The sequence below is a fragment of the Syzygium oleosum genome, unplaced genomic scaffold (assembly GCF_021117445.2).
Source record: "Syzygium oleosum isolate NSW1041296 unplaced genomic scaffold, Sole_v2.1 Sole_v2.52, whole genome shotgun sequence".
NCBI classification, from domain to species: Eukaryota; Viridiplantae; Streptophyta; class Magnoliopsida; order Myrtales; family Myrtaceae; genus Syzygium; species Syzygium oleosum.
In genome coordinates this window covers 1,565,075-1,592,324 of record NW_026607536.1, presented here as the reverse complement: position 1 = coordinate 1,592,324, position 27,250 = coordinate 1,565,075, and the positions used below count along the sequence as shown (strand labels likewise).

The 27,250-nt window shown below is 40.6% G+C and overlaps 2 protein-coding genes across 2 annotated transcripts; one reads left to right on the top strand and one right to left on the bottom strand.

The window, feature by feature from the left end:
• Positions 1-2,533: 2,533 nt before the first annotated feature.
• On the bottom strand, positions 2,534-8,552 carry LOC130136854 (myrosinase-binding protein 2-like). Its single transcript, XM_056307377.1, has 5 exons — positions 7,934-8,552; positions 6,753-7,737; positions 5,753-6,175; positions 4,505-4,942; positions 2,534-2,857 (listed from the first exon to the last, which is right to left on the bottom strand). The coding sequence occupies exons 1-5, from the start codon at positions 8,455-8,457 to the stop codon at positions 2,648-2,650; spliced, it is 2,580 nt and encodes an 859-aa protein (XP_056163352.1). The 5' UTR covers positions 8,458-8,552; the 3' UTR covers positions 2,534-2,647.
• Positions 8,553-15,207: 6,655 nt separating this feature from the next.
• On the top strand, positions 15,208-16,596 carry LOC115666904 (uncharacterized). Its single transcript, XM_030588548.1, has one exon. The coding sequence runs from the start codon at positions 15,208-15,210 to the stop codon at positions 16,594-16,596; it is 1,389 nt and encodes a 462-aa protein (XP_030444408.1).
• Positions 16,597-27,250: the final 10,654 nt, after the last annotated feature.

The following is a 27,250-nucleotide window of genomic DNA, read 5'->3' as shown; positions in this document are numbered from 1 at the left end:
GGCGCAGTGGTCGGCGAGGGCCGGATCCAACGAGGCGAGACCGACCTCGCCGTCGCTGGGTCGCGACGGCGGCGCGGCCTCACCTTCGGCCGGCGAGGTGAGACCTCGCCGTCGCCTGGGTCGCGACGGCGAGGTCTCGCCTCGCACAAGCAGCGAGGCCGACCTCGCCGTCGCCTTGGTCACGACGGCGAGGTCTCGCCTCGCCGAGATCCAGCCTCGGGGCTCAGGCGAGTCACTGGACCGGCCGGTAGCCGCGACCCTCGTGACCACCGCCCCACCGCCACCGACCCTTCCCGGCGGAGGTGGGTTGGCGGCGCAACGACGAGGGCTCCTCGGCGCCGTAACTTTTTTTTTTTTTTTTTTAAATTTAAAAATTCGAAAAAAAAGCCAAATAATTTTCACGTGTACAAGTCAGGCCTTTTTTTTAATATAAATGCCAAGTCAGCTTTTTGGCCGGAGTTACTAAAGTGACATGTTTTCCTCCGACTTAGCACCAAAGTGATCCGAAAAAAAGTTATGGCACCAAAGTGATCGCCGTACACAAGTTATGGCACTTCTGGTGTCCTTTTGCCCTTTTTAAAGGCTCCAGACTCAATTGCACTTTACAACAAGTTTTAGGATTATCGGTGCACTTAGATAAAAAAAAATAAGGAAAGAAATTTAAATAATAAAAAAGACAACTGCAATCGTTAAGTACATTTGAATGGCTTTGATTTGCCTCAAATATGCTTTCCACACCCCATACATTGTCATTGTACATTATGAATACGGGTCAAGAAATGTTAATGAAATAAGTCGGGAAGCAAAGATGATAGATGACAATGAGTAGTGGATGATCCACTCTCTTGATGATTGAGATCATGACGCATGATCTGGAAAATAGTAGATTATCTTGCCTATTTTAACAACATATCAACATACATTAGATGAAATAAGAAAAACTACAATCCGCATGTTTTTATTTTGTGAAAAATCGACAATTTGAAAAATATTTTTTTAAAATTGATTGAGGATATCGCAGACAAAAATGATTTAACTAAAAGATTTTCATCATCAACAAAAATATTTAGAAATAGATTATTATTGATAATGAAAATCCGTTGACTCATTTTCATAAGTGATGCAAACAATTAATTTTATTAACATGTTTTCCAAATCATTAACGTGCCCTGAACCAAACGCACGAGTGTTGCAAACAGTATGTCTTGGGCGAGTCCTTGTCAGTGCTCTTTGTCAGAAAAAAAACTCACTGTTGGAACAACCAAGCCCAGAGAGAACAACTAGATTTATCTGCAGAAAGTCCACAGATGGAGAACAGTTGATTCACTCTCCCTTTATCCGCCGTTTTCAAATGCAAAACTTAAAAAGTGTTCGATTTATGACGAACTTTTTAAACAAATCCTTTTACTGTAAAAACTTGCTTCCCGTCGATGGCGTCATACCTAAGTTACAAGGTTAGTTGATGAAGATTTGATTCACTATATTAAATGCTTTAACAAGGATCCATCAAACAAACCTATTCACAACTCTAGAGAATGTCCGTGATGATAGATATTTATACGTAAACTCAAACTTTGACTGCTTGGCACGCATAAAGGTGGAGCTTAGCATGTCAAGTCTCGAAATGTGCACCAAATGAATCAAGATATAGTCCAGACCTCCCATGAAACCCAACAATCTTTTTACCAATTGATGGAAAATAAAAGTAGTTCCCGATCTCCTTACCAATTGGCCCATAAGTTCTTTCGTTGCTCTGAAATGTGAGGGAGCGAACAACAATATGCCCGCAAAAAGATCCAAAGTGACCAGAAAATGAAGTCAAGTACTCTCGAGGATAATCAAGTTTAATCTGCAAAATAATGAAGACAAACATATTTAATCCCAACCCCCTAACCGTATAATCTTGAAAATCAGCATAGAAAGAACACTTTGGATGATAAGTTGTATTTGGTTATACAAACAATGTAATAGCTAAATAGATAATTCCCCTGCATCTAGAGCATAAGACCTATTTGGTCCGCCACAGTTATCAAATCATTCGTATGTAAAATTAAAGGCAATTGCTTAAAAAATGCTCTGGGATCTCTTTGAGAACAGTTACTAAAATGAAGGAAAATTGTTCTCAGACCTAATATTCTTTTTTTTTTCTTTTTCGGAGGCAGTACTTTTCTGTGATGATATCACATCATACGCCCCGACAATGACTTTCTCAGAGGATCATTCTCATTCCAGATCATTTGCCAATCTAAACTCAAAATCTACGGACTGTTCTCATATCTTACTTTCACCTCTACGCTCTATTTAGGATACCGTCACACTCCTGTGCATAAACGTGACCTCCAGACCACTCAAAACCAAACCTTAGCAACAACACAGAAGTTGCACGTTCATAAGATCATTAAGTAAATGTCTAGAGGCCATACCTCGAGTGTTAGATTTCCTCCATCTCCACCATGTTTAGGGCCCTGAACCACAGACCCATTCTTGTCGTACTCAACAATAATGGAGTCAATAACTAATCCCGCTTTTACAGTTATTTCTCTCACACCCGTGCTATCTCCATCGTCCCAAGGACTGCCACCTTGTCCTCCAAATGGCCCAATGGATTTCAAGAAACGAAGATCAGAAATTGGTTCAGAGTAGACTCCTAGTGCATCAAGCTGGACGCCAGACCTTCCGTGAAGCCAATAAGCTTGCTGCATGTCAATGCACAGCTAAAGGAGCTTCCTTCCTCCTTACCAAAGGGTCCATGCCTTCTTATATTGCTTTCAAACGTGAGTGATTGAATAACAGAATTATCGTGTCTGATATAACCTGACACGGAGGTCAAGAACTCACGAGGGTAGTCCAAGTTAACCTGCGGAATTAACAGGTATTTATCGCATTTAACTGTCACATTGATCCATATAAAAGATGATAGATAGATTATAGTGGCCTAAGAAAACACTGCATCCACGTACAACCTAGACCCGAGAATAAGATGATAGATCATTAGGGTTCTCTGGCGCGCTTTGCTGATTCCCTTCATTTAGTATTAAAAAAGAACTTATCATACTAGGTTACTCACATGGGGTCCACCTTGCATAAAGCATATTAATTGACCAAAAACTTATCGTACTGGGTTGCTCTCATGGAGTCCATCTTGCATAAACATATTATTGACCTTCGTGTAATGTATAAAATAAAAAGGGATGAGTATATGAGAAGTCCTAAAACTTGTCAAGAAAGTACAATTGAGTTCTAAAACATTCGAAAAATGCAATCAAATCCTAAAACTTGTCAAATTAGTACAATCAAGTTCTGAAATTCGAGCTTATGACCCTAGACTTTCAAGCTTTGTTGAGCTTGGCCTTGGGCGCTCGAGCTTCTTTAAGCTACTCGAGTTTCATCGAATTCGGCCATGGCAGCTCCAGCTTCCAGGCTTCTTCAAACTCATGCCCATGGCTAATCAAGCTTCTACCAGCTCAGACATGACCGCTCGAGCTTCTTCGAGCTCACGTCCATAACAGCTCAAGGTTTGTTGAGCTTGGCCATGGCCGCTCAAGCCTTGTCGATCTCTGCGGCCATGGCCGCTCAAACCTCATCGAGCCAATTTTATGATTTTTTTTGCGTGTTTTTCTATTGAAACTTGGCAGATCTTCTGCATTGTGCTGGGATCATGTTGTGTTTTGCTAATGTCTCTATCATAACTATGGGAAGCGTTCAGTTTTTTATGGCAATAATTTCATTGGATCGTTTCCTATTAACAAGCAATTATATGCTTAGGTTATTTCAATGGATATTTATGTGTTTTTCGATTATAAATTGTGCAGTTTTAAAATTTGTCCTTCGAAGTACGATTTCTTTTGGCTGACAGTGAATTTGATAAAAAGATAGCTCCAAAGGACTCTCTAATCCTCTTTACTTTTTTCTTTTTCTTTTTTTGAATTTTTTTTATCTTTTGATTGATTTGTTTTTTAATTTTCAATTTTTTTTCTAATGTGGCACTTTGTTGGTGCCCCATGTTTTAAGAAAGTAATAAAAAAAGATTCATCAGCATTTTTCCTTAGCCTAATTGGACGAAACTAATGGAGATTACACCAATTTAACTAGATTTAGACCTTGACCAAAAAAAAAACCAAGATTTAGACTTGATTGCACTTTTTAAAAACTTTAGAACTCAATTGCACTTAGCAATGAGTTTTTTGGATTTTCTGCTGCACTTATCCCAAAAAAAATTAAGGGAAGAAATTTACATAATAAAAAGGACAACCTCAATCGTTTAGTACATTTGAACGGCTTTGATTTCCCTTCTAAGATGCTTTCCACACCCCATACGTTATCATTGTACATTACGCATACGGGTTACTATCACAAATAACTTAATTCGATAAAACTTTTCAAGTTTGCTAGAAAAACTAATACTTGATATAATAGTTGCACAGAAATGTGTGTGTGTGTGTGAGAGAGAGAGAGAGAGAGAGGATCAAAGGTAGTATGAATGGAGAATATTCAATGAACTGACCATATGGATATTTCCGTTTTCGTGACCATGTGCAGAGGACCAAATAGATTTGCCATTATCGTCATACTCAAAGGAGATGCAGTTGACATCATCTTCTAACATTATCTTTATTTTCTGTACACCACTGAATTTACCATCATCCCAAGAGTGTCCACCTTGGCCTCCAAATGGTCCAAGACACCTGATCGGATGTAGATGAGAGATTGGTTCCAAATATGCTCCAAGAGATTCAAGATGGGAACCAGAACTCCCATAAAATCCAATGATCTTTCCACCAGTTGCTGGAAATGAAAACTTCCTTCCGGTTTCAGTGCCGAATGGTCCATATGTTCTTTTATTACTTTGGAATGTGAGTGAATGGATGATAGTAGAACCAAAGTCATTGACAATATATCCCGAAACCGAAATTAGAAATTCAGTCAGCCAGTCCAGATTTATCTGTACCAACCAAATAGAGGGTAAAGAAATGTTAATGCAACAAGTTGAGAAGCAAAAGCATGGTAGATGACAATGACTAGTGTATGATGCTCTTGATTATTGAGATGATGATTCATGATCTGGAAAATAGTATATTATCTTGCCTACTTCAATATCATATTAACTATAATAGATGTAATAAGGAAAACAACAACCCGGGTGCATTTATTTTGCAAAAAATCAATGATTTGGAAAACATTTTCCTAGAATCGATCGAATGTATCGCTTACAAAAATGAATTAACAAGAAAATTTTCATCATCTACAAAAATATTAGGAATATATTGTTGTTGATGATAAAAATCTGTTAACTAATTTTTCTAAGAGATACAAACAATTAAATTTAAGAAAATATTTTTCAACTCATTGATTTTCCAAGAAATAAATGCACCAGTGTTGCAAACATTGTCTCTTGGGCGAGTCCTTGTTAGTGCTCTTTGTCAGGAAAAAAAACTCATTGTTTGAAGAACTATGCCCAGAGAGAATAACTAGATGTTGTCATACCAACCATAATCCATCTGCAGAAAGTCCATAGATGGAGAACAGTTGATTCACTCTCCCTTATTGACCATTTTAAAATACTATAAATTTTTTAGAAAGTGTTCAGTTTTATGACGGATTTTCTTCCTGTTGATGGTGTCATACCTAAGTTCCAAATTTTAATAGTTTATCACTTTCACCCAGACACCATCTTCAGCAATGGCAGGATAAGCATCATTAAAAATAAGGGGTAATGTTTATCAAACACCGAGTTCCTACTAGAGTAGTGTACCGTGTTTCTTTTGCCACCATGACTTGTACCGTGTCTGAAAGAACGACCCTCCTCATAGGTAAAACTAATAGATTCAATTGCAGAACCAGAGACTACAACAATTTGTCTGACATCTACATGCTTGCCATCATCCCAGCGGTTTTCCCCATTTCCAAATGGCCCTATGACTTCGAAGGGATATGGATGAGAGACAGGACCAAAATGAGCTCCAATGGAATCCAGAAAAGGGCCACACCTTCCATGAAAACCAATGATCTTTCCATCAACTTGTGTAAAACTGAAAAACTTCCCTTTCTCATTGCCAATTGGCCCATGTGCCCTCATATTGCTGTGGAAGGTAAGAGAGTTGATGACATGAAGAGAATCTTCTCTAATGTAGCCTGACACCGAAGTCAAGTATTCAATTGGATAATCTATATTTACCTGCAACAATTGCAGAACAGCAAAGTGAGTATCAATCACCTTGAAGAAGGGAAAAATTCCATGCTCTCTAGATGCATTATTTAGGTTAAGCTTTCCCAAAACAAAAGAAATCTAATTATTGGGATGACTGAATTCCTTCTCATATTTTGGAGCACAGTTTGCCTTTTTCACTAGTCTTGTGCCATAACAATTGAACTCCATCTAGAACCCCCAATGCTTTGCTCCATAATTAAATGGCATTCTTGACGTTCTATATTGACAGCGACAAGCACTGAAGCATTCTCTGATTAACGGTAACATCAGTTAATGATGCTAGTACAATTTTTTCTTTTTGGCACCCTGAAAAACAAATCTTAGCAAGGTACAACAAAGCCATTGACATATTGGGAGACGATCAAGCATTGTGGAAGTACCCAGTTGATATGTTTCAAGCAATTCCATCTTTTATGACTCCGCGACACCACTTTTTCTCAACCTCCATTCCACAAACGAACAGTAAATGATACTTACATGGACAATGTCATAACTAGACGTAAATATTGCAAATCAACAAAGCAAACCATAATAATGCACTCACATCCCATGTGAGATCTGCCAAAGATCCACCATGTCTTGGCGAGCGCACCATACACCCATTCTGAACATAGTCAACAGTAATGGACTCGATCGCTGTTCCTGTGACAAGCCTTATTCTTCTTATGTCACTGTATGTTTGATCATCAAAAGAATGTCCACCATGGCCTCCAAATGGCCCTACAGAGGGGCGAAGAGAGGAGAATGGATCTAAAGTTATTCCAATTGAATCAAGATGAGGATACCTTACCAACTTCTCCAATATCTCATGCCACTGATTTTTCTTACTAGAAAGAAAGGAACCAAATCTCTTAAGAAGCACTGGCAGACCACCTGCATAGTGGACAAGACTCTTGAACAACTCTTCATGCCCTTCTTTAGGTTGGTCTTCGCCGAAGGCATGGCGACTCATGAGTTGGAGTGATTCTTTAGAACCCAGTCCAGGGAGCATGTACTTATCATCCACTTTGAGATCTTTCAGAAGCCACTCTTCTCTTGTAGTTATCAAGATTCTACTCCCATATTGGAAACATTCTCGATCTCCAGCGCCAAAATACTCAATTTGGTGCTTCTCGGTGATGTTATCGAGAACTAGAAGGATCCTTTTCCGACAGAGCTTAGTTTTTATCTCGTTGATGTTGCTGTTAAGATCATACACTTCTACACCTTGTACCTTCAGAACATCTTGGAGAAGTCTCTTCTGAAGAAGTAAAAGAGTATCTTGGTTTGCAACTCCGACATTTTCGAGAAAGCTAACCCCGTCAAATTCCCTAGAAACGCGATGGCAGACGGCTTTGGCCACTGTTGTCTTACCAATTCCTTTCATTCCCCATATTCCAACCACACGGACATCATCCTCTGACCTAATCTCCAGCAACGATATGACATCGTCTACAAAGGAATCTACCCCAATAGCATCAGGGGAGCTTGTTCTGGGGATAATCTTCAAGAGATGTCCTACAATTTTCTCAATGAAAAGCGATTGATCCCTGCAGTTGTACGTGAAGAACAAGTTCAATTATGTCTAACTATAGCCTGGAGACGCCATCGGCATATAAGCAAGAAACAGATGAACTAAATTCAATCAGCAGTAGAGTTCAAATCGAGTACCAATATGAGCTTTTGCGGCGAGTGACTGATACGACTAACAAGAACATAATTTTCTTGGGGAAGAAGGTGCATTACCCATTAGCATCATTATTCAAATGCCATCCTGACAAATTCCCAGCTTCTTTTAGCGAATCCCTCCACTTCTGCACCAGCAAATCGTCCGTGTGGGTGGCCAAACACCTTCCGAAACCATCCCCGAATCGCTCGCTCTGTTTCCGAACGTCGCGTGGCTCAACATCGTAGAAAATGGGCAGAAGCACATGACCCCGATGATATCTGAACCTCCTGTTGCACTCCAGGATCTCCACCAGCTCGTTCAAGCACCACCGCGAGTCGGCGTAGTTGGTGGTGAACACGACGAGAGAAACCCTAGAATGGCGAATCGCGTCGAGCAGCTTGGCCTCAATGAGAATCCCGGTCTCCTCTTTATCATTGTCCTCGAAGTAGTAGATCCCCGCCTGCTTCAGCGCACGAAAGAGGTGGGCCGCGAAATTCTTCCTTATGTCCCCGCCCCTGAAGCTCACGAACACGTCGTACTTCCACCGATGAACCGAAGCGGAAGAAGATGGAACGAGTCCCTCCATCTCTTCGATCTCCATGAGGATAATCCGCGATTGAGAGAGAGACCAAGAAGAAGCTCGAAACCTTTCCTCGCAGGCGGAGCGCACAAATGAGAGAGAGAGAAGGCGCAAGTGGTGAGCGAGAAGGGAACGAAAGTTCAAAGCTTCGCCACCGGTACAAATGCTCGGCGTCTTCTATGAAGTGCCGGGACCAGCTGGCGTGGGAGACTTCATTTGTTCAAAAAACTGGAGAGAACTTTCTCGCTCGTGGGTTTGAATCGTCAAACAAGACCATTCACCGATGTCTGCTGAGAGCTCAGCTCGAGCTGGGTCTCCACGCGACAGAGACGTGTCTGAACTCGCAGACGAGGATTTGAAGCTTCAGAACGCCGTCGCTCGTTGATCGGTGGAACGGAGATTCTGCGAATCTGTCGACATTTGCTGACGTAAACGCAATCTTACATGGCTGCTGCATGCGAATGCTAATTCTTTATTTCCTCGAAAGCTTCTCTTCTCCTGATCTCTTTTCACTTTTCAAGAGAATTGATATTACGAAAAACTTTAAATTTATATTTTTATAATAATTTTTCTTTAAATTAATTTTTTAATTATAAAAAATTCTAAATTAGTATATCTGTGACAAATTTATCTTCGGTTTGTTTTCGTTTGTCACAAGTCTACCAGTTTGTGATTTTTTTTATATTAATCCAATTTAATCGAAATTAACAGAGGATAAATTTATCACAAATGTACCAGTTTTGAGTTTTTTATGGTCAAAAAATTAATTTAGGATAAAATTGTCACAAGTGTACCAGTTTGAGATTTTTTATGATCAAAAAATTAGCTTGTAATAAATTTATCATAGGTGTACAAGTTTAGAATTTTTCGTCATATTATCCCTTTTCAGAAAGATACTTATAAAAAAATCCTTTGCATGTTCTTTTTTTTTTGTCAGAAAAAATCTTCAGCATGTTTAGCCACTTTTTAAACTTGAAAAAGTTGGGAACCAAAAAAAACAAACTTAAAAAGGCATTTTTCAATAATAAAAAAAAAGAAACTCAAAATAGCAAAATTTCATTAGCTAGTTTTTAATGAGAAAATGACACAAATGATCCCTGAATTTTAACCGAATATGCAATGTGGTCCATGAACTATTAATTTGTTCAATGTGGTCCATAAATTTTACCTCATGTGCCGAATTTTAATTTGTTTAATGTGGTCTATGAACTTTTCGTACATGTCCAAATTTCAAGGTCCAAAGTTTATGGACTATTTATGTCATTATTCCTTTTGAATGTTTAAACGAGATGTGTAAATTATATAGAGTTTAGTAAGTTGCAAGTAAGTAAATTTCCCATATCGATCAGTAACTTTCTCTTTCATAGTATTGAATTTCCTCTCCATTGATCAATGATTATCAAATATAAGCGCAAAATTATTGAAAGTAAGTTTGGAACTCTAAAATTATGAGAAGATACTAACTCTTAAATGTAGTCGTTAACTTTTCATACAAAAGAAAAAATAGAGCAAGTTTCAATATATTTTAGAAATTGAAACTTTCATGTTAATTAATAATATTCGTTACGGAAATGGAAGATGATAGTGACTTTTATTAGAGGTGAGTATGAGTTCCGAGTAGAACCATAAATCAAACCTAAAAATTGGTCCAGTTCCCAAGTAGGAATCGAACCAAACCAGACTAGGAACCGTAGAACCAAATCGGGAATCGGAGAATCAGATCGAACCGCGGTAACCCTAGAACTAATAGTATCTATGGATCTTTTCACCAATCTTCATACTAGTAATATCAAATTTTCAAAATCCGAAACATCATTTCATTACTAATGATATTCAATATGTTCTTCCATTACTAGGTTTAGTTTTAAACTTCCTATGGTGTAGGTGGAAGATATGTACCCATTAAAATCCACCAGCAACTATACTCATTACAGGAGAAATCCATTATGTTATGCACTTTAGAAACCACAAATTAATTAATCACTACTCTTTTACACATGTTTCTAGTTTACTCTTGAATTAATACCTTTCATTTACTCTACATGACAACATAATAAAAATTCTCTTATTAGGTTTGACAAATTATTTTACTTATAAACGGTTTTGTTTGGGATAGGCAGTCTTGTCAATGGAACTCTATCTATCTGAAAGGAAATTTTGTTGTTGCTTTAATTTTTATTTTGCTTGACTAAAAATGAAGCAAAAAAAAAAAGAACTAAAAAATGAAACCCAAAGAAAAAGGAATTCGCCAATTCCCCAGTAGATCTTAAAACCAACCCTAGAACTTCCAATGTCAGTTTAAATGTATACATGGTAGGTTTTTTGTTCTAAAAATTTGAAAATTAGTCCTGACATAGTAAGTTTTTGGTGGAAACCTACCCTAGAATCGCTCACCCTTTAACTTTTGCACTTGATTAGTGACATTTAATATAAAAATTGGTCATTTTAACCCATTAGTAAGTTTCGGAAATAAATACTGATAATTTATTGAAACAATTAGTTCTTTTGAAACAATCCTACAAATGTTGGAATATGAACTCAAAAAGGTTGGTAATTTCAATTTATATTTGGTTACTTTAACATGATAAGCTATGCTAGTAAATGTTGGTAAATTATGGTAATAGCTTACAATTTATGGACATAATCTTGTTCCATGTACCATGTAAACTCCATGATTAGTTGGCAAATCACGAACATAATTGTTGACACCTAAATTTTGACAATCCAGTCAGTCGTTCGTTGCATAAAAATTAGGGATCGATCCCAGTCCCTAGACAAAAAATTAGCATATAGATTAGAAGCATTTGAATTTGTATTTAGGCTCACATAGTTGCATTTGCATTGGACTGGCGGCGGATGGACTCAAGTGCAGAGGTTGTGAACTCAATGGAAATTGGACTAAACTCGCGTGGATTAAAGATTTTGGCCTAGCCCATTTATTTTTGCGCGAGGGGTCCTACACTTAGAAAGAATTTTCGTAAGTTCACGATCTAGGGACATGCGATCAAGAGCAACATATAAATCGTGCAAAAGGTTATATTCTTGATTGTGTGTATATTATATGTTTGCCATATATTTGGTGCATAATTCTTGATCAAGAATCGATAAAAAAGAGAGAGATTCTTTTCCGAGTCTTGAAGGGCGTAATCTTGTCGGTTTAGGCGTGGAATATTGGCTGAAATACGGACAATATTCTGATTTGGGGAGTGAAGAAGACAAAACAAATATAAAAGAAGATGTGTGCGAGAGGGAGAGGAGGAAAGAAATTGCAAAGCTAGATTGTGCAATATGTGGTTGAAAAGAGAAAATATTGTATATTTTCTTTCCTTGGTGGGCTCCATTTCTTGGCATATAAATAAGATGATAGTGCAATGCGTGAAGGAGGGGCTTTTCATTTGGATCGGATCAGACACAAGAAAGACAAAGAGAAAACACGAGAGCGAGAGAGAGGAACGGGGGGAGAGAGAGGATCACGGGTGGACTTGTCCTGCCGCCGCATCCGTGTGGCCTCACTGCCGGGCCTCCATCAACGTCGCGCACGCTCACGGCCAGACCTGTGGCCGTGAGTCACTGCTGCCCCGAAGTCGACACTGCCGTGCCCGTGTCGCCCATTCCAACGCCGGGCTGGTTGCCGCTTCTCCCTGACACGCGCGGACTCCTGCCGCTGCTGTTCCGTGACGTTGCCGTCCCACTGCTGATTGCTGAGCCGCCGCCTGTCGCTGCTTCTCTCACGGCCAGACCTGTGGCCGTGAGTCGTGACCCTCCTCGCTCCGATCTCTACTGAATCCGCACCTCTGCTGCTCGTGCCCCGTTCAAGCCTGCACCAGTGAGAAGTCCTTACACAACGACGCTGAACCAGCCCTCTGACGACGAAGCCATCGAGCGCCGCTTACTGCTCCAAGTTCAACGCTCACGACGTCACCGTTCTCCTTCTCTTGCCAATGCGAGACCACAACATCCAGCAATTGGTCTGACGTCCCTGCATGACTAGATCGGCTTTTGTTTGATACACACTGAAGCATTGAAGACAGTCAAGTGGAAAGCTTCATTGTGTGGGCTTAAATAGTCAAAGTTTGATAATCAGAAGAAGACCATTACAAGACCAGCCAGATTCGGTCAAAAGCTGAAGGACGATGATGCATTTGCTGATCCCGAGTTGACCGAGAGCCCACTGTCGAGTCACGCCCCTGCTGTTGCGTCACTCTCGCGGCCGACTCCGTGGTCGCGAGCCAGTCCATTGTCGCCGCATCCGCCGTCGATCGCTCGTCGCCCGTCATCGGTTATCCGTTGCCGGTCCACTCGCCGCGATCCCGATCCGCCACGAGTTCAAATTTGGAATTATCCGCCAATTAGGTAAGATTATTCGAATATTTATTTAATTTCCTAGTTTTCGGGTATTCGAATATTTCGTGAATATTTTGATGGATAGCTATATATCTTAGGATAATATTTGCGATATCCGCAATATTCGAAAACACCTAAAAATTAGGAATCATTCCTAATTTGGCAACGTATCTGGACGACTATCCGACCTTATCCCTAAGGTACGATACGCGGCGATACGGAAAATCGTTATCTTGTCCATAATCACTTGGATACGATAATATATTTAATTTGCTTTCCAAATTTAAACAATCAACTTTCTGTCGATATCTATAACCCTATAGATATGACCGTTAGTTTGATTTCTTTGCCTTATCTGAATTTGAAGAATCTTGCGGATTGCGTGGATTGTTTGAATGTGATTGGTATCTTTGTTTGATTGTTTTTCTTTTAAATAAAGAAAACCAAAAAAATTGTTAGTTAGATTTAAATTAGAAATTTTGCATGCTTAGGGAATCTTAAATATATCCAAAAGAATAAGATAATTATTTGATTTAAATTGGGATTTAGGGTGGCATATTTCCTAGTTTAAATTAGAAATTATTTTAATCTTAGTGGATTATTTAGGATATTTAATAATTTCGAATTTTAATAAAAATCCCCCAAAAAAAAAAAGAATCACTTTAGGATAGATCAAATCATTTTCTCTAGGATAGATTGCATGTTAATTTGAGTAATTTTTAATTCCGAATTTCATTTGAAAATACCAAAAATAAATCATTTGTCCGTCATTAGAATTAGGTCACGTCGTCGCATGACATATAGTTTGCATGTTAGGCTGCATTAATCGCATGTTAATTTTTGCACGTCATTACATATACGTTAGTTTTCATTTAAATAAGTGAAAATCCTAAAAAATATTGAGTGAACTGCTTGTTAATTAGAAATCATATTAGAATTGTTGATGTGATTTTCTAGCTAACAATGCAGATGCTTACGTTGCTTCGAGGTAAGTAATTCTCCCAATCTTGCAATTTATTTAATGTTTTGATTATTGGGTGTTACTTTGGTGGTTTGCGCACCCGCATGATCACCTCACATGCTAGTGACTAAGTTAAAATGGATCCAGATCGCTGCACAAATGTTTTTGAAAAGAAAAGGTACCGAAAGGGCGTTAGACTAGATCTAGCGTAATCAAGTCCCCGAGCTTAGAATCTCTGGTTCGTAGGAATAAAACATATCTCCCTATGTTTTATTTAGGTTTCTAATCGACCTACCACAAATAGATTAGTGGCGACTCCAAGCATGAAAACTTTCGCATGTTAAAAACTTAAACCCTAAGTTGCGAATTGGTAGGGCTTGGGAGGGCCCGAGTTAGGCTTAGTCTTAACAATCCATTAGCCTGAGAGAAATTTTAGGTCGCGACAGCTTGGCGACTCCGCTGGGGAATTGAGTTAAAACTCTTAGTGGACTTAGGCCAGTTTTTCTTTTCAAAAAATATTTTTTGCTTGGCAGCGAGGATCCCAGGTACGTCCCTATCATTTTAGGTGTTAAATGTTTTTGCAGACTGGGAGGTATAAGGGGAGGCGTGATTGTTAACCCTTATTTTGCAGGGAGGTGTTTGGATGTATGGTTTATTTTATGTACGAAGCGCTGTATGATATAACCTGTTGTGCATGCCTTGCATTTCACTACACCGCACACACTACCCGCTGCCGGACCTAGGCAGCACAGGTTTAGGATGGTACCGAGACAGCGGACACCCCGACCACACCCGCGTGGTATGGGTCGCCCTCCTTGGTCCCGAAAGTTTTTTCACGGTGTCATTGAGTTCCCACCACGGTTGCACCCTTTGCAACCCGGGTCGGCTCCTTGACTAAGCCGGAGTCAGGGGAACCTCGGCCTAACCACAACCATGACTGGTTTAGCTCGGTAATCCTCGCGTCTCCATTTTGTAAGCCAGAGTCTAGATAGAAATCGAACCTCACATTTCATGCGCGTGTCTATGTGATTGCCATGGTCCTACCGGGTAAAGTAAGTCTTCTGAACTCTCCTTTTTGCAATTTATTTAGTTATTGCATCTTTCGGGTCGGTCCATGATAGGTATAGGTCGGTTTTTAATTTGAAAGTAATAATCATTGAGTCCTTTTTTTAAAAACAAAAAAAAAAAGAGAAGAAAAAAGAAAGCTCTTTTGGAGAATTATTTTCAATCTATGTCTTTATTTTCTTGGATGTGTCATAGGTCATTATTTCCTGAGAAATTTGCCATCATTTTCACAAGTACATGAAGTAATGAAAAATGTCACGAAAAATGGGAATAAAAAGGGACAATTAGACTGAGTCATGGACTGATCGTTTTGAGGACGTATACTTACCATGCTCTATTTTTTAAATTAGGTTATTACGGACCGTTAACGTTCCCCAATCCGTACTCGCTCAAGAGCAAAAATGACTGACCAAAATGAACAGACTCGTGTTGCTGTCCTTGAAACCGAGATGAAGCAAGTCCTGAATGTGCTCGAGAATCTCACCAAACAAGTTACTTCTCTACAGACAAGCATTTCCACACTGTCCGCACCCACTCAGCCGAGTGTAGAGATTGTACTGCCCGATGACTCTCCTCCTGTTGAGTCAAAAGATAAGGGAAAAACTGTTGCCATTGGCACTTCCTCGACCGAGAATGGTGCAACTTTAACTGACAAAGCTCGTCCGATCATTACAGATGGGGGTGATGCATCTTCTAAGCCACCAAAGAGTGATGAGGCTGAGCGTATTGATAAGCTTGAAGAAAAATTCCGGCAAATGCAAGGTTTTGATGATCAATTCTCACGAGGTCTTGCTCACATTGTCAAGGTTCAAGTCCCTAAGAAGTTCAAAGCGCCTGAGTTTAATAAGTTCGATGGCCTTTCCTGTCCTAAGGTCCATTTACAATACTACACGACGAGGATGGCGCCGCATGCTGATAATGTGCCACTCATGATCCACACTTTCCAAGATAGCTTAACCGGACCCCCCTTACAATGGTTCGTTTTGAAAAAGATTCATTCGCTCAAGACATGGGAGGATTTGTCTGATGCTTTCATTCGTCAATACAAATTCAATATTGATGTGGCCCCGTCACGTGAGGATTTGATTCGCACTGAGAAGAAAAAGACTGAGACCTTCAAGGCCTATGCTACTAGGTGGAGAGCTCTAGCTGTGCAAATTACCCCTGAGTTGACTGAGAAGGAGATGCTTGATACCTTCATGAAGACTTTACCGTTCGAGTTTCGTAATCGAATGTTGGGTTCTAATTTCAATTCTTTAGCTGAGTTGATACCTGTGGGAGAACGCATTGAGATCGCTCTGCGCGATGGTTGGGCCACTGAGCAGGCTACCTCTGCTAAGAAGTTCACCCTCAAGAAGGATAAGGAACCGACACCTGAAGTGAATGTAACTTACTCTCAACAAAGCCGTGACACTGCTCCGACAATGCAGTCTGCTGGCAAACAACAAGGTGGACGCCAATTCACTAGTCGACAACAAGGTACTAAAAGGAACTTCACGCCTCTGCCTGGGCCGTTATCCAAAGTTTTGCCTGTCCTCCAAAAGAAAAATTTGCTTTCAAGTGAGCCGAAACGCCCGAACCCCGAGCGGTTCTCTGGTTATGACTCCTCTAAGAAATGTGAGTATCATATGGGGGAAGTCGGTCATTCTACTGATGATTGTTATGTACTGAAACATAGAATTCAAGACCTCTTGGACACAAAGGCATTCTCTTTCCGCAGTGATCAACCAAATGTCGAGCGGAACCCTCTACCTAACCATGTCGGAAGCACGGATGCTGTTATTGAGTAGAGAAATTTCTGTACTCCTCTGCGAAGGAGTCTTTCATGCTTTCTAGGATTTCAAGTGTTTCTAGGATTTCCTGCTTTCTAGGATTTCAATTCATGTTTATGTTTTTATTCGTAGGGCTTTGATTATTTGCATTTCCCTTCCAATAATGTAATTCATTCGACTCTATTCAATGAAATTACAAGTTTATTTGCATTTTGAGGGTATGTTGAAGTATACCAAACTAGCCCGGTGATGATATCCAACCATGAAAAGAAAATATCATCCAAGGAGAAATTCTGAGGGCTGGGCTTTCTCATGCTCCCTCCAAAAAAAAACTTTCCGAAAATAAAAAGCATTTCATTGCTTTTTTTAAAAAAAAGAAAAAACCTTTTTCCAAATCATGCATCAAATAAACCCTGTTTGTTCGTCTGACTCATTTACTTCATGTCTCAGAGCATAATACTCTAGCTTGTTATGATGAGAAAATGACACATCCAGTTCAACGGTGATGAACCCATTGGTTCAATTGAGAGCTAACAAAGCCTTCGAAGGAAAGTGAGCTTGCAAAGACTTATCTGGGGGCAATGAATCATAACTTGATTTGGTGTGGTGCTATATCCGGAAAGCCGAAAAAGGAGATGACAAATCGGGGCATGACAGGACTCTGTAGCGGCCATTGAGATAATTCCTTGGATAATCGAAATTTACTAAGTCTCATTTTGCGTTACATAGAATCCTATTCATGCACGTTCTCTTGTGCAGGGGCAAAAGCAACGATGGAGCATTCATGTGTCCATTCCTTCTAAATAGGGGCAATCAAAGGACTCCCATTCCAAAAAATGTCTCTCTGTGTAGATGTTCTCACACCTTTTGCAGGGATCATTTATTTTGAATGCTCAATGCCATATTTTTCATGCTTATGATGAAATTTTTGAGTATGATAAATATGTTCAGAAGTTGCAAACTTTTTTGTGCTTGAAGTTGATAAGCTTGTGAAATGATCACATCTTTCAAGGAAAAGAAATTTTGCTTGGTAAGTTTACCTATTTGACCCATCAATTTCATGTTGAAATTTGTCAAGATGGACAATTCAATGAATGATGTGGAACTGCTTGAGTATGCTAAATGAGATATGTTGGGATGATGAAAGGCAAGCCATATCCTATACACCGTCCCCTATTCATACACTTGTGAGATGAGTGGAAAAATTCCATATCTACAAGGTAAAGGGTTATCTCGCGAAAGGTACGGCTATCAAAATGAAGAGGGGCAGTTCACTTCTCTATCCTAAACAATACAGGTTATCCATTGTTTCGCCACTTTGAGCCCAAATACTTGGAGAAGTTTTTTCAAATTACCCATGTCAAGAACCACCCCACATCGGGGTAAACTGGAGGTAAGTCGACATCGTAAGGTGAGAAAAATAGATAGAAATTTTCTTACTCACACTTGCATCAATCTTCAAGTGTTGCTATTGCAAATGAACTCAAACATTAATTCAAGTGCCTTAGAATGATGAAGAGCAGTTCTTTCTCTATCCTACACACTTTATCCATTGCTTAGCCCACTTGAGCCTGCAATTTCATTTCATAAAAACCCAGTTGGTGATCATCCCCCACACTGGGGCAAGGTAAAAGCCATCACTGTCCATGCAGCATATCCGGAGTGCCAATAGAAGACGAAGACCCCGAGAGTCCAAATGTTAGTCATTCGATCAAAATAAGCCAAAGTATGGTTGGCCAATATATGCATCGTAGATAGTGTGTGTCAAAAATGAAAAAAAGAAAAAAAAGAAAAAGAAAAAAACTAGCGGGCATGAAAAAGCAGTGTACCTGGTAAAAGCAAGGCCAATGCCCGTGAAAAAAAATGAAGAAAAAAGAGAGAACTTTGGAGTAGAAAATGTCGAAATATGATGTGTCAAAGTCACAAAGATATCCACAGTCTTAAGGAATCAAGTGACGAACTCTTGCGGCCAATAGAGCATCTACCAAGAAGACAATCCCTGGCAATGAAGAAGATCGGTGATTATGCCTAGATGATCACCAACTCTCACCCTTATACACATTTTCGAGCCTGATATATCCTTTCGTTTCTCAACCCGTGAACCTAGCCTACGTTACGTCCCTTGCAAAGTCTCTTCTGATTAGGGCACTTGAATTAACGTAGAATTTCAGATGTTTATAAGCTTAGCCCGAAGAAGTGCGAGCAAGTCTATTTCTATCTCATTTTGCAGGGTTCTTGACTTGTAAACCCGGAGATGATTGTGGAGTATTTTCTTTCAATACCCTCGACTCGAAGAGTCCCCTTTGTTAAGCCATTGACCAAACCGACACTACGGTCCTGATAAAGACCTCTTAGATTGGTAAGGTCGTACCGCTTGCGAGAATACTCGGATCCTTGTCGACATGATGATGGTGAGACGGAGTGATTCTCATAAAATAGCCCTTCTGAATGAGAGTGAGTGAAAGCCCTTTTTAACTGAAAGTCTCTCATTTAGCATTCTTAAGAAATCCACGTTATAAGTGAAAATTGTCTTAATGATAATTCTCCATAGTGGAAATTTGGTTATGCAAATATGGTAAAACCATCATGCATAAACCTCAATTGAATTAATGAATTTTGAAATGTGTGTTCTAGAGCAGTGATTGCTAATCTCTTTTATGAATGCATATGTGTTTTTGCTCTAGTCATGTCCGACGGTAATGTTTCCTCGAAGACTGAAGAGTTCCTGACGCTTGAGTTGCTATCTGAAGCTTCGAATTTGTTTAAATATTTTTCAACATTCAAATATCTGATTGAAGTTTCAGGTATCATTTTCGAAAATCCGAAGGGAATTTTCGATTCTATTAATCATATCGATTGCAGTTCGATATCTTTTCGAAGATCCGAAGGGAATCATCGAACCCATTCAAATACCGATTGAAGTTTCGGTATTATTTCCGAAAATCCAAAGGGAGTTTTCGATCCTATTAATCATATCGATTGCGGTTTCGAGATATCTTCTCGAAGATCCGAAGGGAATCATCGAGCCCTTTCAAGTATCTGATTGAAGTTTCAGATATCATTTCCGAAAATCCGAAGGGAGTTTTCGATCCTATTAATCATATCTGATTGCAGTTTCAGATATCTTCTCGAAGATCCGAAGGGAATCATCGAGCGCATTCAAGTATCTGATTGAAGTTTCAGGAATTTTTCTTGAAAGTCCGAAGGGAATTATTCGATACCTTTCATTGAAAATCCGAAGGGAATTTTCGAGCCCATCTCATCTCAAGCTCTACTCTAAAAATCCGAAGGGGATTTTCGAGCTTTCAAATACTATTGGGAATTCCAGATACTTGGCGGGTTTCGAAAGCTGATCCATACCCCAATTTTGCTTTTCCAAATCTTCAGGTAAGTAAATGCAGGTATGTTTTCTATTTTTGCATTTGCATTTTCATATCATATTAGAAAATGGGTGTGGGCTCATTGAGATCCCATTTACTCGACAAAAAGATTAATTTTTCTCATTGCATTTGCATAGTCAAATTTCAGGTATCATTTTATCTTTGAATGAAACCTCTTCGAGCTCCCCTTCAAAGAGGGGCATGTTGACACCTAAATTTTGACAATCCAGTCGGTCGTTCGTTGCATAAAAATTAGGGATCGATCCCAGTCCCTAGACAAAAAATTAGCATATAGATTAGAAGCATTTGAATTTGTATTTAGGCTCACATAGTTGCATTTGCATTGGACTGGCGGCGGATGGACTCAAGTGCAGAGGTTGTGAACTCAATGGAAATTGGACTAAACTCGCGTGGATTAAAGATTTTGGCCTAGCCCATTTATTTTTGCGCGAGGGGTCCTACACTTAGAAAGAATTTTCGTAAGTTCACGATCTAGGGACATGCGATCAAGAGCAACATATAAATCGTGCAAAAGGTTATATTCTTGATTGTGTGTATATTATATGTTTGCCATATATTTGGTGCATAATTCTTGATCAAGAATCGATAAAAAAGAGAGAGATTCTTTTCCGAGTCTTGAAGGGCGTAATCTTGTCGGTTTAGGCGTGGAATATTGGCTGAAATACGGACAATATTCTGATTTGGGGAGTGAAGAAGACAAAACAAATATAAAAGAAGATGTGTGCGAGAGGGGAGAGGAGGAAAGAAATTGCAAAGCTAGATTGTGCAATATGTGGTTGAAAAGAGAAAATATTGTATATTTTCTTTCCTTGGTGGGCTCCATTTCTTGGCATATAAATAAGATGATAGTGCAATGCGTGAAGGAGGGGCTTTTCATTTGGATCGGATCAGACACAAGAAAGACAAAGAGAAAACACGAGAGCGAGAGAGAGGAACGGGGGGAGAGAGAGGATCACGGGTGGACTTGTCCCGCCGCCGCATCCGTGTGGCCTCACCGCCGGGCCTCCATCAACGTCGCGCACGCTCACGGCCGGACACTGTGGCCGTGAGTCACTGCTGCCCGAAGTCGACACTGCCGTGCCCGTGTCGCCCATTCCAACGCCGGGCTGGTTGCCGCTTCTCCCTGACACGCGCGGACTCCTGCCGCTGCTGTTCCGTGACGTTGCCGTCCCACCGCCGATTGCCGAGCCGCCGCCGCGCCGCTTCTCTCACGGCCGACACGTGGCCGTGAGTCGTGACCCTCCTCGCTCCGATCTCTACCGAATCCGCACCTCTGCTGCTCGTGCCCCGTTCAAGCCTCGCACCGGTGAGAAGTCCTTACACAACGACGCCGAACCAGCCCTCCGACGACGAAGCCATCGAGCGCCGCTTAGCGCTCCAAGTTCAACGCTCACGACGTCACCGTTCTCCTTCTCTTGCCAATGCGAGACCACAACATCCAGCAATTGGTCTGACGTCCCTGCATGACTAGATCGGCTTTTGTTTGATACACACTGAAGCATTGAAGACAGTCAAGTGGAAAGCTTCATTGTGTGGGCTTAAATAGTCAAAGTTTGATAATCAGAAGAAGACCATTACAAGACCAGCCAGATTCGGTCAAAAGCTGAAGGACGATGATGCATTTGCGATCCCGAGTTGACCGAGAGCCCACGTCGAGTCACGCCCCTGTTGTTGCGTCACTCTCGCGGCCGACTCCGTGGTCGCGAGCGCCCATTGTCGCCGCATCCGCCGTCGATCGCTCGTCGCCCGTCATCGGTTATCCGTTGCCGGTCCACTCGCCGCGATCCCGATCCGCCACGAGTTCAAATTTGGAATTATCCGCCAATTAGGTAAGATTATTCGAATATTTATTTAATTTCCTAGTTTTCGGGTATTCGAATATTTCGTGAATATTTTGATGGATAGCTATATATCTTAGGATAATATTTGCGATATCCGCAATATTCGAAAACACCTAAAAATTAGGAATCATTCCTAATTTGGCAACGTATCTGGACGACTATCCGACCTTATCCCTAAGGTACGATACGCGGCGATACGGAAAATCGTTATCTTGTCCATAATCACTTGGATACGATAATATATTTAATTTGCTTTCCAAATTTAAACAATCAACTTTCTGTCGATATCTATAACCCTATAGATATGACCGTTAGTTTGATTTCTTTGCCTTATCTGAATTTGAAGAATCTTGCGGATTGCGTGGATTGTTTGAATGTGATTGGTATCTTTGTTTGATTGTTTTTCTTTTAAATAAAGAAAACCAAAAAAATTGTTAGTTAGATTTAAATTAGAAATTTTGCATGCTTAGGGAATCTTAAATATATCCAAAAGAATAAGATAATTATTTGATTTAAATTGGGATTTAGGGTGGCATATTTCCTAGTTTAAATTAGAAATTATTTTAATCTTAGTGGATTATTTAGGATATTTAATAATTTCGAATTTTAATAAAAATCCCCCAAAAAAAAAAAAGAATCACTTTAGGATAGATCAAATCATTTTCTCTAGGATAGATTGCATGTTAATTTGAGTAATTTTTAATTCCGAATTTCATTTGAAAATACCAAAAATAAATCATTTGTCCGTCATTAGAATTAGGTCACGTCGTCGCATGACATATAGTTTGCATGTTAGGCTGCATTAATCGCATGTTAATTTTTGCACGTCATTACATATACGTTAGTTTTCATTTAAATAAGTGAAAATCCTAAAAAATATTGAGTGAACTGCTTGTTAATTAGAAATCATATTAGAATTGTTGATGTGATTTTCTAGCTAACAATGCAGATGCTTACGTTGCTTCGAGGTAAGTAATTCTCCCAATCTTGCAATTTATTTAATGTTTTGATTATTGGGTGTTACTTTGGTGGTTTGCGCACCCGCATGATCACCTCACATGCTAGTGACTAAGTTAAAATGGATCCAGACTGCCTGCACAAATGTTTTTGAAAAGAAAAGGTACCGAAAGGGCGTTAGACTAGATCTAGCGTAATCAAGTCCCCGAGCTTAGAATCTCTGGTTCGTAGGAATAAAACATATCTCCCTATGTTTTATTTAGGTTTCTAATCGACCTACCACAAATAGATTAGTGGCGACTCCAAGCATGAAAACTTTCGCATGTTAAAAACTTAAACCCTAAGTTGCGAATTGGTAGGGCTTGGGAGGGCCCGAGTTAGGCTTAGTCTTAACAATCCATTAGCCTGAGAGAAATTTTAGGTCGCGACAATAATCTTGTTCTATATACCATGTAAATTAGGAGATCTTACTAAAGTTAGGGAAATTTGTCAAATAAATCCTAAACCTATTATATTTTTTCCAATTCACTCTTAAATATTTCAACTTTGTCAATTAAGTCCTAAACCTCTATACTTCTTATCAATTGAGTCCGTTTGGCCAATTTTGACCGAAAAGTACTGACGTGGACGCCGACCGGCCTACGTGACGCTAACGTAGACAAATTTAATATTTTTCAAATTTTTTATTTTTCTTTTCTATTCTTTTTCTTTTTTTTTTTTTCTTTTCCTCCCATTCTTCCTCCTCAAGTCGGTCGCCAACTGTCAGCAATCGGCCAGAGGGGGGAGAGGCAGGGCGAGCCTCGTTGTGCCCTAGCGAGCCTCGCCCTCGCCATGGCTGGGCTAGGTCGGCCTCGTCAGATCCGACGGGGCCGAGCCTCGCCCAGCCACCACGAGTCCGCGTAGTTGGCAGTGAACACGACGAGAGAAACCCTGGAATGGCGGATCGCATTGAGCAGGTTGGGGTCAATGAGAATCCCGGCCTCCACCCCTGTCATCGTCCTCGAAGCAGTGGAACCCCGGCCGCTTCACCGCGTGGAAGAGGTGGGCCACGAAGGTCTTCCTTATGTCCTCGCCTCTAAAGCTCACGAACAAGTCGTAATTCCACTGATGAATAGAAGAGGAAGAAGATGGAACGCGTCCCTCGATTCCTTCAATTCCCATGAGGATGATATGTGATTGAACGAGAGACCGCGAAAAAGCTCGAAACTTTTCCTTGCAGATGAAGAGTACATGGGAGAGAGAAGGCGCGAGTCGGTGAACATAGGAGGAGCGACAGACGAAAGCTTCGCCATATCAGGACCCGTTCTGCTTCTTCAGGGGGATGTTCGGACACGCTGACCAGTGAGGGTTTCATTTGTTTAAAGGAACTGCAAGAAGACTTGTTCGCTCGAGGAGGGAGTAGGTTTGAATTTGTCAAGAACCAGACCATGAGTAAGCAAATACCGGAAACTTTTGAATGTGAATAGTGACATTTCATATAAAAGTAAAAGTTGATCGTCTAACACAATGCTAAGTTCCACAAACAAATACTTCGTGAACTATTGAAACAATTGGAACTTTCGCAACAATCTAAAAAATGTTGGTAGACGAACTCGAAAAAGTGGGTAATTTCATATTTTATATTTGGTGACTGTTAATACTTTGGTAGATTATGCAAATATATTGTGGTAAACTATTGCAACACTATGTGATTTTGAAACAATCGAATAAAAGTTGATTTCTACTTCGAATGAGAGTTAGTAATTTCGTATTAGAGTTGAGAATTGGTAACTTAAAATAGTTGATAATATTTTAAGTACAAATGAATGTTGGCAGTTTTCATAACATGTTAGTAACTTACTAACATTATACGGGCAAAACAAATTGTTAGTCGATATTTAGTTACCTTGAAAAGTTATGTACTTTTTTGATCATTTACTGGCGCGGAACAATATTCTTTATTTTCCCTCACAAAACACTAGCAATCTGCTCATGAATGTGGAGCCCTGACTTAAATTGCCGTGATAAGTAAGATCAATTAACTGCTATAACATCCCAACCAGGAATATCAGTACAGATTACAAAACAAGCAAGCTTCACCTTCAGAAACACACTGCACTGCACTGAGTTCTTTCAGAAGCAAGTCCCCAAGATAACAGTCATCATACCACACAGCGACATATATTCCTACTAATGGAGATAATTACTTCACTCAGCAAGACATAGGAAACATTGCAAGAGGACCGGTTCATTAATACAATCAGAAAAAGCCAAAATTCAGGAGTCATCGCCTATAGAAGATGTACAGCGACAGTATATCCTCCTTGCCGATGGGAGGATACATGGAAATGGCAAATCTAACTTGAGTGGTTATTTGGTATGTGAGCCTGCACAAGGTCAAAAGGGTAAAGAAAGTACACTTCTCAAAGACTTGACATATATTTAGGAACTTAGATAGTATGACAGCTATGTGCAAATTCAACATGCAGGGAAATATCGGGGTGCTATTTTTGCAGTTGTTGATTTGACGACAATGTTTTTGGACGTTGGGATAGAAATTCATCAGGAACACGCAATTTCTCCAATGATTATGCAGAGAGAAACATGAAATTGAATAAAACAGAACCAAGCAATTAAGATAATTACCTGTTGGAATTTGCACGGAAAGGCTGTCGCATCAAACTTCTTACGAAAGGTGTATTGTAGCAGTCGGCAGGTTAGGTAACCTCCATATTTGCTAAATAACTAGATATAACTGTTGATTGTAACACTTGGCAGATCAGGTACACTTTCAAGCGCTGTACAAGTGTACATGCTGTAATGTCCAACAATTTCAGAGACTTAGGCTGCGCATGGCAATAATTCTGTGCCCGAGAACAGATTCTTGTCAGAAATGATTCTTTTTTATTCTGTGTCTATGAACAATTTCTAAGCATTTGAAAGCGTTTCGTAACTGCCCAAAATTTCTATTCTTATAATAGAAAAAGAACAAAAATGCGTTTGGTAACTACCCAAAATTTCTTTTTATTAATAATATTTTGAATTTTTTAATATTTCTTTCTTTTTTTTCCTTGGCCATGGCCGGTCGCCGGCGCCAACAGGCCAGGGTCGGCGAGGGCGTCGCGGTCCTCGCCGCCGGTCGCGACGGCGAGGTCGGCCTCGCCAGATCACGGTGAGGTCGAGCCTCGCCCGGCCAAGGCGAGGCCGACCTCACTGTCGCCACCCCCCGCGACGGCGAGGTCGGCCTCGCCATGGCTGGGCAAGGCTCGACCTCGCCCGATCCGGCGAGGCCGACCTCGCCGTCGCCACCCCCGCGACGGCGAGGTCGGCCTCGCCTTGACCGGCGAGGCCGGCCTCGCCTTGGCCGGGCGAGGCCGGCCTCGCCTTGGTCGGGCGAGGCTCGACCTCGCCCGGATCTGGCGGGCGACCTCGCCGTCGCCGAGGGGTGGCGACGGTGAGGTCGGCCTCGCCGGATCTGGGCAAGGCCGGCCTCGCCGTCGCCGGGGTGGCGAGGGCCGACCTCGCCGTTGCCGGGCGGCGAGGGCCACCCTCGCCGTTGCGGGGCGGCGAGGGCCACCCTCGCCGTCGTCGGTGGACGGTTGCCGGTCGCCGGCGGTGGGCCGAGAAGAAGATGAAGAACAAATAAAAAAGAAAGAAGAAAACCAAGAAGAATCAGTTCCAGAAAAATTGTTTCAGAATTAAGAAGCTACTTTTTTTTACTTTTTAATTCTGTTCCAAAACTGATTCTGAAATCAATTTTTTGCAAAATTGTGCCCGGGCACAAAAATTTTAACAAACATATTTCTGTTTCCAAATCGATTCTAGGAACAAAAGAACAGAAATTTTCACTATTTGACACGTTGCCAACCGGGCCCTTAAGTACCTCAAGACCCTCAAAATCTCTTTCTCGCAAACTCGAATTTCTCCATTTCGTAACCTCTGCAGTTTTGAAAGGTTTAGTAGTTTTGCAATTTCTTGCAACAAGAAATGTTCAGCAACTCCAATGATTCCGTCTCTTCAAGCCCTTCAGTCTCACGTAGACTTCTGCAACTTTCCAGATACAAGAGCTTCAGCTTTCCTAAGTTTGACAGATCAGGTAATTTCTCAAGGGATGTGCACCAATCCATGCCCAAAAACTCCAGCGCATTTGAACTTTCACGGCCTTCGATCTCCACCAGCCTTTTACAGCCCGAAGCTGTCATTACCGGCAATTTCTTGAACATTGATAAATCAGGAGTCTTTGAAGGGATTCACGGTCCGCCACATTCACACTTCAAAGATTCCAGCTTTTCAAGATCATCAAGCTTAGTTAAATTACGGCAGCAAGTAACCTCCAACCTTGTCCAGAATGCCAAATCCCCAAGGCCTTGAATCTCACTAAGCTCAGAACTTTCACAAAGTGATCATTCTGATAACCAATTCAAGTTTGAAAAATCTGGCAATTTCTGAAATGAAATATGATCCCCGATGCTCAGATTATCAGGCTTGAGGGAA

Coding starts and splice junctions, on each gene's coding strand:
- LOC130136854 (XM_056307377.1), bottom strand. CDS start 8,457: ATGGAGATCGAAGAGATGGAGGGACTCGTTCCATCTTCTTCCGCTTCG. Junction 7,738..7,933: donor TTGAATAATGATGCTAATGG/GTAATGCACCTT, acceptor GTACAACTGCAG/GGATCAATCGCTTTTCATTG. Junction 6,176..6,752: donor TGGCAGATCTCACATGGGAT/GTGAGTGCATTA, acceptor CAATTGTTGCAG/GTAAATATAGATTATCCAAT.
- LOC115666904 (XM_030588548.1), top strand. CDS start 15,208: ATGACTGACCAAAATGAACAGACTCGTGTTGCTGTCCTTGAAACCGAG.